This window comes from Equus asinus, chromosome 9, assembly GCF_041296235.1.
Source record: "Equus asinus isolate D_3611 breed Donkey chromosome 9, EquAss-T2T_v2, whole genome shotgun sequence".
In the NCBI taxonomy this organism is placed as follows: Eukaryota; Metazoa; Chordata; class Mammalia; order Perissodactyla; family Equidae; genus Equus; species Equus asinus.
In genome coordinates this window covers 53854835-53875910 of record NC_091798.1, presented here as the reverse complement: position 1 = coordinate 53875910, position 21076 = coordinate 53854835, and the positions used below count along the sequence as shown (strand labels likewise).

The 21076-nt window shown below is 40.9% G+C and overlaps 1 protein-coding gene across 25 annotated transcripts in view; it reads left to right on the top strand.

Moving 5' to 3' along the window:
• Positions 1 to 16889, top strand: part of SNX24 (sorting nexin 24) — a 140949-nt gene extending 124060 nt beyond the window's left edge. For 19 of the 25 annotated variants that reach the window (XM_070517522.1, XM_014859561.3, XM_044780506.2 and 16 more), the window contains 4 exons: positions 7193 to 7287; positions 8677 to 8709; positions 9237 to 9301; positions 15362 to 16889. In XM_070517522.1, coding sequence (XP_070373623.1) covers positions 7193 to 7287; positions 8677 to 8709; positions 9237 to 9301; positions 15362 to 15429 — 261 coding nt within the window. In that variant the 3' untranslated portion in view covers positions 15430 to 16889. Of the gene's footprint in view, positions 1 to 7192; positions 7288 to 8676; positions 8710 to 9236; positions 9302 to 10803; positions 11027 to 15361 lie in introns of all 25 variants that reach the window. The other 6 variants (XR_011505884.1, XR_011505882.1, XM_070517521.1 and 3 more) reach the window with 4 other exon arrangements.
• Positions 16890 to 21076: the final 4187 nt, after the last annotated feature.

Below are 21076 nucleotides of genomic sequence, written 5' to 3'. Positions count from 1 at the left end.
ACATGCTGGTTTCCCATCTGAATATCCCACTCCCTTTACCCTCTCAGCCCATTCAACTCCCAGCTCAAGGGCACCTTCCTAGGGAAGCTTTCCTTACCCCACAGGGTAATAAGGATGCTTTGTTTCTAACGCTTAAAGAAGCTACCTCCTTCCCTTCGGGTACTTGTTTCAGTTTGTAGTCTCACATTGTTTGCTGTGGTGTGAACACCATCCATCTTCCCCCCTAGACTGTAAGTGCTGGGAGGGCAGGGCCATGTTGGTTTGGCTAACCATTGTGCCAGTGGTTGTACTTAGTATGTGCTAAATAAATATTTTTTATATGCTTAGATTTTCCAGAAACATACAGAGCATAAATTTTGATATTAAAATAATTCAAAAGATAGTTTCTGTTGTTCCATGGTTAGTTTTGTCTTTTTAGCCATATTATCAGAAATTATATTTCTTCTTTCAAATCTCTCTTACGCCAAATTACATTATTTCTTTGCTCAGATTGTTTACTGTTTTAAACAGGTCCTTGTCAGCATTCAGCTTTTGGTGCAGCTCCTCAGATTTCTTGCAAGATGGTCTGTAAAGCCCTGAGACACCATAGCAGTTTGAATTCTATGAATAGTGCCCGTTTTTACTGGGCACTGAGTAGACGTGTCCTGGGATTGGTGTTACACACAAAAAGAAGGCTGCGTGGTGCCATGGGTTCCTCAGAAGCACATGTGATTTTTATTTTTTAGGTGGTCGTGAGCCTTCTTAGATCTGTTTACTGGCTGACTTTTTAAAAGTGTTCCTTTGGTAACCTTACTGTGGCTCACTATTTGGAATTGCGAGCAAGTGCTGGGCAGTGGGGAAGTGGAAGACTGAGGCTGCAAAGCCTCTGTGAGCTGGTAAGTTTCGGTCCCAGAGGACAGTGACACTGTGGCCCACTTTCGGCAGTGAAGAGGTATTGATTTTTCTCCCTCCCTGCTCTTAGCTGCGCCTCTGCAGTAGGTATGGTTTGCAGCATCTTTCCTGGGGAAGAGAGGAAAGACTGTCATGAACTTCATCACCCAACAATCAGACCTTTCAGACCAAACTGGATGGAATAGGAAAAGGGCTTCATTCAGTACCCTGGCTTTTGTGGCAGACGTTCCCTGCAGTTTGTAACAAATCTTGATGGACAATGGGAAGAAATGTGGGGATTTTTTTTAATGTTTTGGAAAGGGAGTGAAAGGATCAAATCAGTGAAAACAACGCAGCTTTGTGCAGTGACTGTGGAAGGTTAGCAAAGTGGTCTTGTCCAAGTTTTCAACACGATGTTCCGTGCCTGTTATAATTGGCTGCTAGGTAGGTTTGGACCTAACTAGAATGCCAGCGTTCGATTTCGCCGTGTCCTCGGTGGAGATGTGTCACCGTTTATGCTCGCCTTAGTGACAATTTTCTAAAATGGAAACTCGTGGGAAATCATTACAGTGTTTATATGTCTCCCTTGTCGGACAGTGTTGTCCTGTGATATTTTACCAGTGTTTTCCACTGCATGATGGCATCTAGCGAAGGTTAAGGCAGAACAGGTCCCTCTGTAATTTTGTGACTACATTTTACTTACCGAAGAAGAAAAGATAACTGACAATTAGGTATTTGGGATGTCACAGAAAGGACATGTGCAACTAATCAATGGCATCCTTTGGGAACATGATTTTATAAAACTGATAAGGTAGAAAAATCGGAATTTTGTGATTTGTGTTACATGATGATAATTGCACCTCTTCAATAAAAAAGACATTTCTCCTGGAGTAAACACTGAGCTTGCAGGGGATGCTGGTAGCAATGCTGTTGTTTTTCTGCCCTATTCAGGCAATTTTTTTGTAAATGTTTTTGTAGAGTATGAGATTTTTTCCAGGCTTCTTTTAGAGTGATATTTCTGAAGGAATATCCAGTCTGTCTTAAGGAAAATCATTTATTCTTCTGAAAGTGAGTAAGACTGTATAAAGAATAATTATTTTTTTGCTTCTTAGAAGGTACACGATTGCCCAGTTTTAATGTTTATCTGAGTTAGATGTAGTAATGGCAAAGTCTCTTACAGAGTGCATCATACACTAGTTATAGTTCTTTAATTTAACCCCATTTCCTGTGTGCATCTTAATAATAAGCTGGGTTTTATACTTCCTAAGTGATAAATTGGTTGAAGATTTCTTCAGTGAGTTTTCCTGTTAATTCTACAGCATCTCCAATCTGCATGTGCATGAAAGAGCAACTAAAAGACTTTCAGATCCCAGGTTATATAGACGCTCTTATGCCTACTCTTCCCATGCATGTGCCACTTTTGCTAGTTGGTCGGTTTGTTTTGTGTGTGTGTGTGTGTGAGGAAGACTGGCCTTGAGCTAACATCTGTTGCCAATCTTCCTCTTTTTTTGCTTGAGGAAAATTGACACTGAGCTAACGTCTGTGGCAGTCTTTCTCTATTTTTTGTATGCGGGATGTGGTCACAGCATGGCTTGATGAGCAGTGTATAGGTCTGCTCCTGGGATCCGAACCTGCAAACCCCAGGCTGCCACAGCAGATTGTGCACACTTAACCACTAGGCCACCAGGCTGGCTCCTAGTTTTGCTGGTTTTATTGCACAGGCTTCAATTAGAGAAAGACTCCTTCTCTGCTGGTTTGGACAGTACTTTCTTCTTGTTCCAGCAACTTTGAAAATCGCCACCCTCCTTCACAGAATGGTTGGTTAACTTAAAGACCACATTATCTCCTTGGCCCTCTACTGCCTCATTCCATGCTTGGTACCCACTATTGGGTGACCTCTTCTTGTGGAAACTATCTTGAATCTTTTAGTTATTTTCATTGCTTGCCTCTAGCTCTTCCTAAGTTTATTCTTATTTCTCTTTCTTTAGGGGCTAGATAATGTTCCGTTAAGTGGAGTAAGAGGATTCCTCAGCTCATTTGACACTTTATGGAGCAGCACTTCTTGCTGACCTACCACTTGAGACCAACAGCACTTGTACACAAACACTACTCTCCATCTTGCATCTGGATAATTAATTCTGCCTCTTATAATATTTGACTTGGTACTTATACCTGTAAAAGTTAATTTATTGGGATTTATTTCCAACTTTTTCTCCAACTTATGTTCATTTTGAATTATGAAGTTTTAATGCATAAATTAGTTTCCCAACCATGCATTCCAACTTACATCCGTGTCAGAACTCTGCCATCAGAGTTATTAGTTAATCAGCTTGATAGCACTAGACCTGTGACCCATCACTGCCTAGTGGTTCAAAATGCCCCTAACACGTGTGGCATATAGTGCCTCATCAGCTGTCCTCTGAGCCAGCAGTAATGGGAACCCTCAATACCATAGGTTGTTGAATTCTGGAGTTCCATATAGAAGATACAAAAGCCATGAATATGAACTACTTTCTTAATGTGGTCCAGCAGTAGATATTGGTTGATCAGAAAGAAACCTTCACCAGGGTAGCCTCACTGGCAGGCAAATATTTTCAGCCACAGCCCAGAGCTGAAAGCACTAATGAATGCCAGTAGCGGGGCGGCCCACGCTCCAGCGGGGTTCTAATTGACAAAGAGGTGGAGAACTGAAGCAAGAGGCCAGCGCGGCCTTTGGGGAGCCGGCGCACAGCACAGGCCCAGCAGTGCTTCAGGCGTCAGGCCAAACGAAGAGTGTGCCCAGCAGCGTTACTGCCACATCGGAGCCAAAAACGGGCGTCCTTAGCTGGGCTGTCAGGGGCCTGTGAACCCCCTGCCACGGCTGGCACAGTTATCTATGTATGTGTGTTTTTTAGCAAGCAAGATTCTCAGCTCTCATCTGATTTTCAGAGGGATCCATGAATCACAGAGGGCTAAGAAGCTCTGTTCGCTAGATGGACAGTAATCCAGACTTCCAAAACCAATAAAATAGATTGTTGGGAATTGATACAACAATAAGATTCAAAGGAAACAGAATTAACATTTATTGAATGCTAATTTTGTGCCAGAGACTCTTGAAGACATCATCTAATCCTCGCAGTAACCCTTTAAGGTAGGCAAAGGAGGTGTTCGAACCCAGGTCTTGCTCTAAAGCCATATTCTTCCTTCTACGCTGCCTCGCGAAAGAATGAAAATGGCAAACATTGAAGATTAATCAAAACTAAAGATAAGCAAGCTAAAACCATGGAGAAATATGATTTGATATTAAAAAATGTCATTTATGTACATTTTAAAAATAGCTTATCTATTGAATAAAGTTGGGTGATTTAAACCAGACTAGGGTCCCAAGCATGTGGGATGGCCCAGGGTGCAGCTTCAAGAAGGAGTTCTTCTTGAGCAAAAGCTTTTCAAGAAACTGAAGAAGATGTGAATGGAACAGGTGTGAGGCCCCACTTCACTGTTGGGTCTCTCATGGAATGAAATCATGTGTTTATGAACCAAAAGATTTGGTTGAACTAATTTAATTTCTCTTTTGCATCTCTGGGCTAACTAATAACAGTCATGTCACTTGTACATACTTTATTAAATTAGGCAAGTTCTACTATATTACCCTCTATCTCTGTGCCTAAGTATTAATTATTTTCTTAGAAGCCTTCTTAGCAGGGTTTAGAAAATACTCCCACCGTAGAGCTAAATGCTTAACCTAACTCCCTGAAGGGGCTTTCTTTATAACTGTAAATCCTGAAATCCATATTGGTCATGGCTTTACAGAAAATATTATTTGAGAATATTCAGTGAACATTTAACAACAGTGCTCACAGATTTCTGGAGTTTTCCATATTTCTTTTTTTGTCAGTATATCTTACCTAAACAATGTGATCATCTATTTGAATACTCCATGTGAGAGGCTGAGCAGGATTAATTCTTGTCCTGGTGTTGCAGTGTAAACAGCTTTTTGCCTGTCTTTTGTCATTAATGATCATGCTGTAGATGTAGCCGGTGCCTTGTAAGCCAATCTGTCAAGGCAAATAAACAATTCACCTTGTTAAAATTCCCTAAATCTTGCATTAATAAAACCAAAGTAACCCCCTGAACACTCAAGAGATGTCTTCCTCCATACTGCAGTGATGGATGACATGTCTAAAGATCCTGGAAATTAAGTAGTTCAGGTCATTAAAAGTGTCCCACACTTGTTATTGATTTAATTTATTTTAAAAGGTGGGGGTGGAGATAAGACTGTTACCCCCACCCCAATTTTTTTTTTTCAGTCTGAGAGCTACCACTTGTACACATAATTAAAACTATTGCTTAGGTGAATAACTCTGTATTTGTTACAACATTAAGCTTTGTTATTCAAATAGGTATTATATCATCCTCTTAATCAGATATCTAGAAGTAAGTAGATAATCATTGCAACTTGCGTTATGGCAAAAATTCTTTGGAGCTTCATGTGTATGATGATTCCTAGAACCTTTGAGTTCTGGGTACTGAAATAATGACCGTCTGGCCACCCCAAATATTTCCTCAGGTAGATAAAAATTTAGATGAAGGTCAAATGGTTTGAAGAAAATTAACTGAAATAGTAATGAAAGTATGCCTCTGGATAGAGGAGTTTTTTTCTTTATTTTATGAGTTTTTTATTTTCTAGTTTTATAATCAAGAAAAGAGTCAACGTTTTAGATGGATGGATGGGTCAGTGAGTGGGTGGGAAGATGGATGGATGGGAAAATATTTAGAGAGTAGTACAGTTTTTCAGTTTTATATCACTACATTCTAAGGCAAGTTTAGGTTATGTGTGTGTTTGTTTACTTGTTTGTAGCTAATTTTCTCCACCAGCCCACACTCTGCTGGACTTGTAATATTCACTGCCATATCTCAGTGCCTAATATAATAGATGCTCAGTAAATATTTGTTTAATGAATAAAGTACAATCCCAAGTACTTTCCTTTTCTTCTCTTTTTTATTCCTTAAGCCTCAGTGGTACAATGGGCTATGAAAGGACTAGTAAGAGCTCCAGACAGGGCTGGCTCTCCAGACGACCCGTCTCCAGGGCTAGAACAGCAGGAAGAGTGAGCGCTAATGTAGTGGAGGTCAGCCTGCAAGGACTGGAGACCTGTGTGGCTGCTCATTCCATTTCTGTGTCCTGAACTGAGTTACAGTATTCCAAAAACCTGGAGAGACGGGATAGCTCAGTATGTAAATTATGGCTAAAAACAGTACGTTATATAGAATTATGTATGTATAAGATTCATATAACTTGACCTTACTTTTGTCATTTGTTATGTCCCATATGCGTCACCTTGCAAAACTGTTCTTGATCAGCTGTGTGAGTGACATTTCACATCAATTCTCATTGTTCTTTAAACAGCATGTGCTTACTAGGGAAAAAAAGTCATGGTAAATTATAAAAATAACCCTTGAGAATAGTTATATTAATTTCAGAGATTATTGTACAGTCTGCTTTTTCCATGATCTTTGTAAAAAAAAAAGGGAGGGAGGGGCAAATGCACAATCAGTTCACACACTCTAGCAGACTTTTTAAAAATAGATATGTATAAAAATGCACTCTGTAGTTCTCCATTAGATTTGTCCTTAAAATTGCATAATCTGGATATCTGAGAACTGACATGGTTATGCCATTATGCTGCTTTTTAGCAGAGCTCCCTAAATGGAAGAACTCTATAGATTTTTTTTCAGTATATATGCGGATTTACACTTAGTGGTAAAGTTGTTACTGACCCTTTAAGTGGAGCCATCGAAATAGCAGTAAATGTCAGTTGATCCTAATGCCGAAACAGGTGAGAGCTGAGGGATCTTGACTAAATCTTCCAGTTAAAAAAACCATGTATAGTATTTCCTAAACAGCAGTGGTCTCTTGTGGATATGCACACACACACACCAGGCCACTTTATCACTCAGTAAAGAAAATCTGATGTACATATCTTAGCAGTATTATTGATGTTCCCAGGGTTTTTAAATACTCTGGATTAGAATCACCATGAAGGCAGGAACTATGTCTACCTGGTACTCCACTCTCTTGCTCTCTAGTCAGCATCTGAAGTATAGTAGATGCTCCGTAAATGCTGGTTGGTGAAAGAATAGATAAAATGGAGCATTTGCTGACACTGAATAGCGTTTGTGCCAGCCTGAATTCTTGGTGGGTAAAATGGGGACCACTCCTCATGTTGATTGTGAGGAATGATGCTGGTAAGAACTTTGATGGATGGTTATGACTTTTTGAAATAGTTCATTTGATTGATTGCCTAGCAAACTTCCCTTTCTATTCTGTTTTCTACTTTCACAGGCTGTCATTTTAGAAAATGAAGAACTTCCCAAACTGTTTCTTGATTTCCTAAATGTGCGACACTTGCCCTCTCTACCAAAGGCAGAGAGTTGTGGGTAAGAATTGTTGTTTATGTATTGGACATGGATTTTAAGTTATTCTCCAACCACTTACTGCCATAACAAATAGCCCAAGTGGTGCCAGAAGGGCCAGCCTAGCCACGCCCATTCTTTTGGCTTGGGACAGCACGCGCTCGCCCCCTGCTTGTAGTCAGAGGAATTCCTCCTAAGTCCTCATCCCAATATTACTGCCAAATGGCCAAGGCTCGGTAACTCAGGTTTAGACTTAAGGAATTGACTTTTTAAATTATGCTGTTACATGGAGTGATATTACATGATGGGAATTCTGAATCTAAGATAGCCTGTTTAGAGACTAATATATTTATTTGTGGATACTTGATTAAAGTCTATATCCCCTTGGCAGATATATTTATATAATTTTAAAGCTGTAAATTACCTTAGAGATGATTTTACCCAAATCCCTTTATTTTAGAGTTGAGCAAACAGACACAGGAATTAAGTGCCTTTCCCAAGATCTCTTGCCTTGTAGCTGGCAGAGCCCAGGCCTTCCGGCGTAAGCTCTTTCCCCACTGTCCTGCTGTCTCCCCCTGAGGAACTTCTGAATGTGGGGCTGCAGATCCTAATCTCTGTCTACCAGGAACCAGACCTTCGATATCCTCAGCAATTAGGAGAAGTTCTGAAGAATTAACTCTGAAATAAGCCACTCTCCCAGCTCTGGGAAGCTTGACTTGTGTTGGACTGGCCTCCGAAGGCAGTCAGCAACATCCCTGACACATTGCATCCACTTGCAGAGAAACACGTCTTCACAAACTCTCTGCAAATCCAAGCAGGGGAGAGGCTTTTATCCATTCTCTTGCTGCCTCCAGACCTGCCTGAAGGACCACACTGACTACAAGACGTTTGAGCTAACCACACCCAAAGTCCTGTTAAACCCCTTCCGTCTGCTGTATGAGAAGCTGCAAACACCTGTCACACAGCTCTCACCGGCAGTGTTTACTTAGGATCCCTTTCCACTCACCCCAGAGCACAAATTATACAGCTCACCACAGAATATGCGTTGTCAGTGTGTCCTGTTCCAACTTGTGTGCATTTACTGGGAGGTGGAGCTTCATATTTGGTTGTGTATTTTTAAGAAGAGATGTTGGGAATACAGTGAGTGAAATCTTTTCTCCATTATATAAGCCCAAAAGTGAAACCATAGGATTTTGAAGTGATCTTCAGGAAAATTGCAATTCAAGCATATTGCAGTGTTAAGATTCTTTAGAATGAGGCATCAGCCATGCTGTGACTCTGTGAAAACACCTGATTCTCTTTTCAAAATCTCTCCCATTTGGAGCTCTAAGAATACTGGCTGTTTTTCCCTTTGTTGGCATAAACAGTGACTCAACTTATGTGGTCTTTTTCTTTTTCTTTAAAAATTTTTAGATCTTTTGATGAGACAGAATCCGAAGAGTCAAGGTAAGAACTAATACTGGTCCATCAGGCATTGTACAAACCAGGACTAGGACTCTGGTTGTGTTAACTGTTTAATTACTGTGGAATAAATGTTTCAGGTCATGATTTTCTTGAAAACCTTCATTAGGAAATTGATTTTAAGATTATAAATATTTGATCGGAAGTTCCAGCAGTAACCAGTTACATCTAGGAGAGAAGAAAGAAGTGTCCTCTATAGTTTCATACAAGTAATAAGGATGTTGTTTTATCAATCATCATACTGCAAGATTTACAAAACAACAGCACTTTTCAGCAGTGATTTATTATATAGATTGTACATTTGCTTCAACTTCCACAAAGAAATGTTTGGAAGATGAGCGCGGTGCTGGTTTGTCCCTCCATTTCTGCTTGCTATTATTCACCCGCACCGTTAGATACGTAAACCTTGAGATGTCCCTGCACAGCAGTTTGATCCCCTCAAAGCTAGTTTGTAGTGTTTTCTGTTTACCGTCGTCCCCTGATGCTGACATGCCTGTTCTTGACCTTTCCAGCAAACTGTCCCACCAGCCGGTTCTGCTGTTCCTCAGGGATCCATACGTCTTGCCTGCAGCCAGTGGTAATCAAACCTGTCATCTGCTAACAGCTCTTTACTGATCTGACCCTGCACCACATAAACCGCGTTTTTAATACAGGTCTAACAGAGTGACATTGGTCCAGGGCTTAATAATCTGCCAATAAACCAGTGCTCTTGGTGTAAGAGACATTCAGAATTTTAATTGGGGCAGGCCTTTCAGGAGGAAATGTAATTTTTCTTTCTCTCTTGCCAGGCTATTTTGAATTAGAGTAATAAGGAGGAAAGATATTTATTGTCTTTAATCTTTTTTAGCAGTTATTTTGGCCTCTGCTTGTTTTTATCCAGATACGAGGGTTTGAATCCGAGGCTCTGGCCTTTTTTAAAATGCTTCTTCCCCAAAGCTGTGTATGTGCATTGCATGTGTACCCCCATTTCCATTTAGATTATAGCATCTTTGATGATGAATATATATTTTTAAAAGTAGTCTATTTAAATACAGTGAATTAATTTAAGTATAAATGTAACCAATATTTTAGCCTGAGTCCTTTGTGCCAAGAAATTTAAATTAATGTGTCCCCTCTCACAGTGTTCTGTTAGGCAGCTCTTCATAAGTACGTTCTCCAATATTATCTCATTTAATTTCCTTAACAACCTATGAAATAGGCGGAGCAGGTATCATCAGTGGCTAATGAGAAAATTGGAGCCCAGGGAGGTCCTGATTTGCCCAGTCTCACATGCTGATGGGTGGACCCTGGTTGCCTAATTTCTCCTTCTGTGCTCTTGGCGTATACAGTCATGAATCACTTAACAACGGGATACATTCTAAGAAGTGTGTCTTTAGGCAGTTTTGTTATTGTGCGAACATCATAGAACGTACTTAGACAAACCTAGATGGTAGAGCCTACTACATACCTAGCCTGTGTGGTAGTGATTTTATGGGACCTCTGTCATATATGTGGTCCATCGTTGTCCGAACTGTCATTATTCAGCACATGGCTGTAGTGAATTTTCAGCCTTTGTCTCTGAAAGTAACTAAGTAGATAGCAACTAAATAGCAATAGGTAAATTATCTGTTGAAATCATTCTTACATTCTGACAATAAAGCCTTATGACCAGCAAGAGAGACGGGCTGTTCTCTGTAGCAGGGATGCGTGTACTCTGATCACCCACTTACCTGTCAGTTTAAGGAAGGCTGGCCAGGATGCAGCCCAGCTCCGTTGAGGGACCATTCCTAGCACCCTGATCAGAGACAGCTGCCTTCGAATATGGTCTTATAGTATTTTTCCTATAGAATCCTTTCAGTGAGGAATAATTCCTGTCATTAGCATTTTCTTCCCATGGTTAACAAATGCACATGTTATAATAGTTGATACTATGTTAACAAAATGTTACATTTAAAAATATTCATGATGTAGCCTAGTCTAGATTAAATGGGTAATGTTTTATAAAGTATTCTTTTTCTTTTTTCTTTTTTTTTTTTTTTTGCTGAAGAGGATGTTCCCTGATTTAACGTCTGTTGCCAATCTTCCTCTTTTTTGCTTCAGGAAGATTCACCCTCAGCTAACATCTGTGCCAGCCTTCCTCTATTTTGTATGAAGAACACCACCGAAGCATGTCCACCAACGAGTGGTGTAGGTCTGTGCCCAGAAACCGAACAAACCTGGGCTGCTGAAGCAGAGTGCCCTGAACTTAACTGCTAGGCCACGGGGTCGGCCCTAAAGTATTCTTAATATCTTTTAAAAATGGTTCCACAAGTACTTTTTCCAGGTATTGTTTGTGCTCAAATAGTTCATGCATTTGACTGAAATTCCTACAGAAGTACAGAGAGTGGGATGATCGCTGTGGACTAGAATAGCCAGGATGCTTTGTAGAAGAAGAAAGGTGTTTTATGATCCTTAAATCCTATTCATCTAGCTTTTTAAGCAGCATGTGCTATGCACCTGGCTTGGCAATGAAGAACAGGAGAAGCTTTCTGGGTTCTTTCATCGGGGTGAATGTCTGGAGCTAGAAAGATTAATAAGTATGTACCATTGGTAGAATGTTGGTGTGGATAAATGACTTGCACAAAAAGAGGACTCCTGCTTGAGAGTAAATGAAAATCATGGGTTTGATGGACAGCATGGAACCAGGTACTGGAGACCCGGTCACTAGATCTGTCTTCCTGGAATTTTGGCCAACCCAATTTCGTAAATCAGATTCTTATTGTCTTAGAAGTATTATCCAGGTGGTATATTCTTGCAAATCTTTTGTATTTAATTTAAAGATAAATTTTACTTGCATCACATTTTTGTGTTATTAGATTTCTTAACAAAATGTTGAGGTTACTATTCCAGAGGATACTGAATATGGAAATATCTTCACAGGTATAGGGGCACCGACAAAAGTAGAGGAGTGTTTGTCTTTAAAGTTCTGACAGTTAAACACTATCTTCTTATTAAATGCTAATAATCCAACGTTATTCTCTTAGTGTATGCTTTTTGGCCTTTGGTTTGATTTTTCTGGGAAATTCAGAACAGCTCTTTCCCAGGTGCCCAGTGACTGCAGAGTGGCTAAACTCTATGGACATTTTCCAGTCCTCCTCTTACTTGACCTCACATCAGCCTTAGCCACTGTTGACCACTTTCTCCTCTTTCAAATACTGTCTTGTCTTGGCTTTTCCCCTGTTCTACTGTACTTCCAATCTCTGGCAGTTTACCCGAAGGCTGTCATAGACTATCCCCTCTTCTCATTACACTTTCTTTTGAATAATCTTCTCCTTGCTTGTGGCCTTGGTTACCTTGTGTATACAGCTGAGTCACAATATTGTATTTCCTCCCCAACTGTCTCTGTGAGCTCCAGGCCCTTACATGGCTTACAGGGCCCTCTGTGGTCTGGCCCTGGCTCATGTTTCTACTGGGACCCCCTCACACACTCTGCTGCAGCCACACTGGAATTGTTTCTGGGCCTCACGTGTGCTGAACTCCTGTCCCCATCAGGGCACTCGCTGTTTCTTCCTCCTTGTTCAAGAAACAGTTGCATTGCTGGCTCTTTCAGCTGCAACTTCAGAGAGCCTTTGCCGACTGCCCTCAGGAAGCCTCTCAGAGTCCCTCCACCCCATTCACCATTTTTTTTAAAGGTTCACAGTAAGTGTTTATAAAATAAATGACAACAGCAAAACCTATCCTAAATCACTTTCCCTCTCATCAACTCTCAATGGAAAACAAAGGCAAGGGAAGTTTTCTGAGTAATTCAAGCAATAATGGACATTGTATTAAATCATACCTATGGTGAAGCCAAGTCATACATACTCCATTTGGAATGGGACAGATGAGAAAAAAAAATGACCTCTGATTGTCTCAGCATTGGTCACTGGTTGGTGGACCTTGTTATAAAATACGTCCGTCCCATTCACTTGAATCAGAGCACCCTGTTTGCTTCTTTCATAGTCATGATCACAAACTTTGTTCCCTTTTTTGTCTCTCTTTCTGTCATATTCACCATCTAAATCTCCAGCATCCAGCATCTGCTCAGCATTTGCTGGACAATAAATACCGGGCCTTGGCGTGGGCTCTTCCCTCCACCGGGAATGCCTTTCACCCAGACTCCCTCACAGCTGGCTCATATGCCACTTCGTTCCAATGATGCCTTCACAGAAGGGTCTTCCGCCTCGCCTTCCTGTCCCCTTTCACCCTCTGGCCCCATGCCCAGCTTTATATTTTACCTTGCCCTGAAGTCACTGCTTGACCTATAATTGTGCTGTAGAATTACCCAAAATATTTAATGTTATTTTGCTTTTTTGTCCGTTTTTGCTGAACTTGCCTATTTGAATCCATTTAAGCTAAATATGTTTATGATGTACTTTCATTAACCTTCAGATAGACTTTTGTATTTTAGGTGGCAAAGGAAAAATGCATATATGCTAATGCATGTAATGTTTGGGCATTTTACTGAAAATTAATCAACAGCTCCATTTATGGCTATTGGTTTCAGTGCACTTCTCTGTGGGAGAAATTCATTTAGAATTAAAATTAACTTAGCTAAATCATTGCTTTTGTTTGGGATCTAAATATACAGGTTTAAGACCTATTGCAAACTTTTAAAGATAATGTTTTATGAAAAATTATGTTACTAAATGTTGGATTAAAGCAAACACTAGGAAATTCAAGTGTCATCAACCAAAAGTAAGTGAACACTCATGTATTGGAGATATTTTTAAAACATATTTTGAGGGCCGGTCCGGTGGCCAAGTGGTTGGGTTTGCACGCTCCGCTTCAGCGGCCCAGGGTTTTGCAAGTTCGGATCCTGGGCACGGACATGGCACTGCTCATCAGGTCACCCTGAAGTGGCATCCCACATGCCACAACTAGAAAGACCCACAGCTAAAATATGCAACTATGTACTGGGGTGATTTGGGGAGAAAAAGCAGGAAAAAAAAAAAGATTGGCAACAGTTGTTAGCTCAGGTGCCAATCTTTAAAATAAAACAAAAAACATGTTTTGGCAGCCAGCCCAGTGACATAGTGGTTAAGTTTTCACGCTCCGCTTCGGACACCTGGGGTTCATGGGTTCAGATCCCAAGTGCAGACCTACATACTGCTCATCAAGCCACTCTGTGACAGCATCCCACATAAAAAATGAAGGAAGATTGGCAACAGATGTTAGCTCACAAGCAATCTTCCTCAGCAAAAAAAACAAAAAAGACCCACCTATTTTGTTTGTTTATTCATTTGCTTGTCTCCCTGACTAGCATGTAAGTTCCATGGCCTGGGTGGGAACTGTTATTTACTTATAATCCCAGTAATTAGAGAGTACTTGGTACATAATAATAGCTGGTACTTACCGTGTGCCAAGCTTAGGTCGAAGCATTTTGTCTCACTCATCAATTTTTACGACAACCTGTCAGGTAGGTACTATTATGAAATCCCTCCCTAGTCACGTCGAATCCATCACCACTCTGGACTTGTTCCAGTCTGCTCTCGGAATGGCAGCCAGAGTCATCTTTTCAAAACACAATTCAGTTCTCTCTCACTCTTAAAAATCCTTCAATAGCTTCTCATTGCTTTTTAGATAAAGCCAGAATTCCTGTCCATTCTTTCCTGGGTTGAATTGGCCCCTGCCCCAGGCCTCCTCGCAGCTCCTCTTACTACACTCGCCTCCATCTAGGTCTTTGAACCCCCCTCCAGGCTCCCTGCTGCCGCACACTTTCCACCTGGTTAGCTCCCTCGTGTGTCCTCAGAGAGCCTGTCTGCCCCCCCGATGACTCCAGTCCCCTTGTAAGTGGTTTTACGTAGTGGATACTCTATAGAGGTTGGATAGTAAATGAATGCATTTATTATGTTTTGTCTAAAAACATTGGACTACTTAATTTCCTTGTACAATAACTATATTTGCTTAAAGTGGTTGTCTTTAGCATAAATCCTGGATATAATTATGTGCAGATCGAAGTTTAGGAATTAAACTTCTGAACCATGGCATGGATTTGTCCCCCTGTTCAAGCAACCGTATTTTCCCTGCTCTGCTGAGTGGAACATGGTACAACATACTGTACTCCTCTGGGCTCCCTTGGTATCTCCTATAAAAATGTAGCTGATTTTTCAAGTTTGACAGGATGGCTTTTGTCGGAAATTTGCCCTTTTAAGTTAGGAAGACAGGCCCCCATCTAACTGCTCTCCAGAAGCTGGTGTAATAGCACACGCATACTCAAGACAACTTGGACGAAGCACTGCTGTAAACCACAATGGAAAAACTGCAGCAAAGTATTCCCAGTAGAAATCTTGGAATTCCTTCAAGTATATTGAGATTTTGTTAGAAATTGAATTGCCAGTGTAATCCATCTTCCTTGTGAGAAAACATTCAGATAAAGAGCTGGGGCCCGGCAGCATTAACCATGAGAACATCCCTTAAATCAATAAGCTACAAATCTGGCCGCGCAGTCCTGCAGCGCCTGGCGGTGCGCTCCAGCGGCTGTGGGCTGCAGCGGCATGACTGATAGCAGGAACCAGGGCAAACTGCCTGGCGAGGCAGATTCCGACGTTATCCCAGGACCTGCCTCGTTAGAGTCTACAAACTGCAATTCAAATTTATCGATGTGCATAAGGAGAGCAGTTTTCCTTTTGTTTTTCAGATTTTCCAAATGTGGTTATTGAAGGAGTTCTCCATGGGATATTTTACCCTCATCTACAGCCCAGGTAGGAATCCTACGCGGCGAGAAGAAGCTGCAGCAAGTTCCGAAGTCATAGTCAAGGAAATCGATAGCTACCAAATTAACCTAAACTGTATGACATAACAGCTCTAGCTAGTGGTCACATCACAGTCCCAGCTTAATTCAGGGCAGGGATGTTTCCGTTAGAGTGGTGCTTCTAAAAATAGAAACTGAACCAGGGTGGTGCTGAGGCCAAGTGTTTAAGAAGAAGAACGTAGCTGCCAATTTAGAAACCCAAAAACAGAAGGTTCTGGAAGATCCCTGGGAGCGGCGCGTGTAACAAAACAAAGTTGCTGTCTGCTGCAGTTGCACCATTTGCTAATTGAAAATCTTATCCTGAATCATACTGAGACTGATCAACTTTGGGAGCTTCCTGGTTCAGATTTCATAGCACACTAATCTTTTCAACGTGAGATTTTTCTCAGCCGGTGATAGATACATTCTGAAGTGCTGGCACCAGAGGCGTATCATAGAAACACACTGTGCTAAATGTGAGGAGGGAACTAAACTGGAAATTAAATTATACTGATAATGTTAGGGCATTTTTTAAATCATGGCATTTTTATTTACATTACAGCAGAGTTGCATCATAACCAGGGGTTAGCTTTTAATGTCAATACATAGGATAAAATCAGGTCTCAAGATTAGCCTTGACAGCTGTTTAGAAAGGCGCCATATTGGAGGTCTGTCCATCCACCACAACCAGTTCTTCCTCCAGTATTGGAAGAAATGACTGTTTCTTTGGTTGAAGACCAATTGAAGTTGTTGGCGTTTGGTTACGGGCGATTTTGTGAAAAACATATACCTTTAAACACTAGAATCACACTTATCCCTGTAAGATGCTTGCCCTGTAAGAGACAGATGGGAACTGACAGTGACTGAGGGAACACCAGATTGACAACACTCATCTTGGTTTACTCAAGAGCATCCATTCATTGAATAGGTGGTATTGCCACAGGATTTACTCTTGTTTTCCTTTTCACTGTCCTCATATATTGAATTGATGTAAGTGAAATGTGTTTATGATGTAACTCCTCTGTACATCTTATGGACATTCATATTTTGAGTAGTAAAGGCTAAAAGCATATTTGCAACCTGTATGTGTGTGCTGTATTTGGGCATTTCATTAAAAACTAATTAATAGGTAGCCTATTTATGGTTATTAGTTTTAATAAGCTTCTGTGTGGGAGAAAAATATTTAGATTCAAAACTAATAACTAAATCATGGTTTTTGATTAGGATCTAAATATACAGGTTTAAAGCCTACTGCAAACTTTTAGAGATCTGTTTATGATAGATATGTTCCTACATGTTGAAACAAGCAAGAACTAAATAATCAAGTGTCATCAACCAAAAATAACGGCATAGTCAAGTGTTGCAGATATTTTTTAAATGTTTTTGTTATTAGCTATTTTGAGTTAAATAAAAACAACCAGAATGTTTGAATTTGTCTTCTACTCCTAGGATTTTATTAGAAACACAAACTGTGTCTTGTCTCCTTAACACGTACACACACAAAGATTCTCACGTATTCACATAGGCATTTATTTCTAATCTGACAGGATAAGTGTTAAATTATCTCATCTCTTAAGCCAATAGGTACTCATTAAATAGTTGATGATTTACCGAGATAGTAAGAAGTTTTTAAAAAGTAAAGACGAAGCATCTTTGGTGGCACACTGCTCAAGAAATCTTTTTTGAGAATTAAATTTTTTCTTAGTATTGACTTTCATTTCTTATTTTTATTTAAATTTTTAATATGTAATTTCATATTCCATTTCAATTGCATTGCAGGAAATAGAAACCACAATAGGTATTTTAAGCAGAATGGAATAATAAGAAACTGAATGCTTGCAGAATCTTTTGGAAAGATGAGGGGAGGGAACTCCTGTTGAGTCTCCGGGAATGACTTCTAGAACACCCCAGCAACCTCTAGTACTCAGCTGCCAGGGGAGCTGCAACCTCTGCCTTCTGCAGGAATTCAGGGAGTCAGGAGCTGTTGAGATCAAAAACACTACTTAGCTGCGATCCAGGGATCAGCAAGTAGCATTAGGAGGTAACTGTTACCACCATAACTGCCTCATAGCAGCACCCAGGAAGCTGGTAACTGGGTACTGGAACCAAGTGTCCAGCTGCCGCCACCTACACCACACTTCCCTTTCAACACCCATGGCCTTGCTTGCCAGCAGCCACAGCCCAAAGCAGCAGGAAGATGGCATTCACCCACTTTCATCTTCCACTCTACATCTCATGAAAGTACATCCAGTTGGCAAAAGCTTATTATTGATCCCCTGCTTCAAGGGAATCTGGGAAGGAGTTGGAACTTTCTGATCTCTCATGCTCAGGAATGCACACTGGAAAGATAATAGAATATATTTCCACAGTTGAAAATTTAATAAAAACATAGAAGAGGATATATAAAAAAGAAAAATCTTCTCCCACCCTGTCTCCTGTATTCCCAGTCCCGCTCTCACAGACAACCACAGTACTCAGCTTATGTGTATACTCCCGGAGATATTCCATCCACATGCAAACAAATGTACATTCAGTGTACCTATGTTCCATTGCCCCCTTTTATACAAAACATGGATTTTTCAAAGCTTGGCTAGGCAATAGAGAAGTAAAGAGTAGAGGAGAGAAAACAGAATAAAGAAAAGGAAAAGAAATCTCATTACCAGTTAAGCCAGGATAGAGGACAGCCCTCACCCCCCATTCCCCTGGTTCTGGGACTTGGTGGTTTGCCTGGGACTGATCTTGGACTTCTCCCAGTGTTGTTTATGCAGGGCCTCTCACAGGCCTCACCTCCATCACTTCGCCATTTTGCATACTGATGGCCCTGGTGTCCTTTCTACTCCCACCCCCCGACCCCCGTTTCAAACAGTGGGCCATGTCTACAACCTAATAACATTGTGACTGTTGCCATGTAGCAAATCCGACAGTCATTTCACTTTGAAAAGTGTAGATGGGGCTGGTCCTGTGGTGGAGTGGTTAAGTTCACGCACTCCACTTCGGCAGCCCAGGACTTCACCAGTTCGGAACCCTGAGCGCAGACATGGCACTGCTCATCGAGCCATGCTGAGGTGGCGTCCCACAGAGCACAGCCAGAAGGACCTACAACAAGAATTTACAGCTATGTACTGGGGGGCTTTGGGGAGAAGAAGAAAGATTGGCAACAGATGTTAGCTCAGGTGCCAATCTTTAAAAAAAAAGAAAAGAAAAGTGTAGATGTCTCATGATCACAGTTTAGAAATAACACATTGCTTTCATCTCATTTGTTGACTATAATCAGTTGATAATGGCTGCCTAAAGTGCTCTGTTAAGGATTCTGACACACACATCAGAGTGGTTACTATCAAAAAAAGCAGAAAATAACAAGTGTGGGTGAGGATGTGGAGACATTGAAACCCTTATACCTTGCTGGTGGGAATGTAAAATGGTGCAACCTCTGTGGAAAATGGTATGGCAGTTCTTCAAAAACTTAAACATAAAATTATTATATCTAGCAATGCTGCTTCTGGATATATACCCAAAAGAAGTGAAAGCAGAGGCTCGAACAGATATTTGTGCATCCAAGTTCTGGGCAGCATTATTCACATCAGTCAAAAAGGGAAACAACTCGAGTGTCCATCAGTGGCTAAATGGATAAACAAAATATAGTGTGTACGTACAGTGGAATATTATTCAGCCTTAAAAAGGAAGGAACTTCTGACACATGCTACAACATGGATAAACCTCGAAGACATGATGCTAAGTGAAATAAGCCAGTCACAAAAGGACAATTACTGTATGATTCCATTTGCATGAGGCACCTAAACGTGTTGAACTCATAGAAAGGAAAGTAGATGGTGGTTGCCGGGGGCTGGGCGGAGGGGAAATGGGGAGTTAGTGTTCAGTGGGCTTCAGTTGGGGAAGATGAGAAGGTTCTGAGGATGGATGATGAGGATAGTTGCACAACAGTGTGAATGTACTGAATGCCTCTGAACTGTACTCTTCCAAATGCTTAAAATGGTAAATTTTATATCATGTATATTTTACCATAATTTTTTTTAAAAAAGGCTTTTTTAAAGAAAGGATTTTGACTGTGCATAGGCTCAGTGAGTAAGAGTGTAGTAACCAACTAGTGATATTTGCCAAGGATGCGGGAGAAGTTTTGGCACACATACCAGGTGCTATTTTCATCTCCCTGGCAACCTTGGAGATTCTAAAATAATAGTTCGAGACCAGAGATATGCATCAGAATCATCTAGGACTTGGAAATCAATACATCTGGGCTGGGGCCTGTCCTTGGGTACTTAGAAAAACTGCCTGGTTGATTCTGACACACGCCCATGTTAGGAATTATTATTTGAGGGATGTGTAGCTATGAGATGGTTTATGAACTACTCTTCTTTATTGATTATTGACCTGTACACCTCCTGCAGGCGCACTATCAAGGGAACACAGATTCAACTCTTGGGGTGTGGCAGGTGGCCACAGGGAGGGGCTTGTCTTGGTTCATTCAGGCTGCTATAACAGAAATAACATAGGCTGGGTGGCTTATAAACAACACATATTTATTTCTGCCAGTTCTGGACGCTGGGAAGTCCAAGATCAGGGCTCTGGCACTTTTGGTGTCTGGTGAGAAGCTCCCTTTTTGCTGTGTCCTCACGTGGCAGAAAAGGGACAAGGGACCTCTCCGGGGTCTCTTTTATAAGGGTAGTGATCCCTGTTCACCTCCCAAAGGCCCCACCTCCAAACACCGTCACACTGGGGGTTAGGTTTCAACATAGGAATGTGGGAAGGACACAAACATTTAGTCTGCAGCAGGACTCTGAAGAAGCAGCAAGGAGGCAGACAAGTTGGGTAGTGGTCTCAGTCAACACCCTATACGAATATGTATTCATTTACCCATCCACTCGCAATGAGTTCCCTCACTGGGTTAAGGCGCTGTGTCAATCATCTAAAGAATAGAGACATAATCCTTGTTTTCTGGAATTTGGGGCCACTTACTAGGGAGTGTCTTTTCATTTAACTGAATTGGATATGAAATTCAATGATTAAGGCTATCTTCTCCAGTCTCTCTGGTCAACTTTGAAGCAATCATTTTCATCTCGCTTTGGTTTCCATCCTTGGTGATAATTACAGATTTTGAATTCAGCAGCAGAAACATGGGGAAGTAGCAGACACTAACTGAAAACACAAGTTTCTGCAACGTTTATGTTTTCTGTCCATGCAGACGCATAGTGACAATCCTGATTCTGATGAGGGTGAAGGGCGTTTATTTTTGTGGGGGGGAGGATGGTATATTAAAGTGTTAAGCCATTGGAGTGCATGTAATTTACTAGAGAAGATATTCTTTTATATCCTAGGAGTGTAATTGTAAATCTGACCTATAAAATGTGAAACATTTTCTGTCTTCATTAGTCTAACATTGGTCATAGTGACATCAGCAGTGACTCCAGCTTTGATATTCTGTTCATTTAGACACTCTTCTGTACTGAACTCTGAGTGGGTGCCATATATGGTTGGGCTAGGGCTTTTCATACTTTATCCCATTATAACTGTACAAAGTTTTTACGAACTTTTATTGACAAACTTGAAGATCAGAGAGATTAATAGTAAGTAGCTAACATGATTGAACACTGATGTGGGGACCAA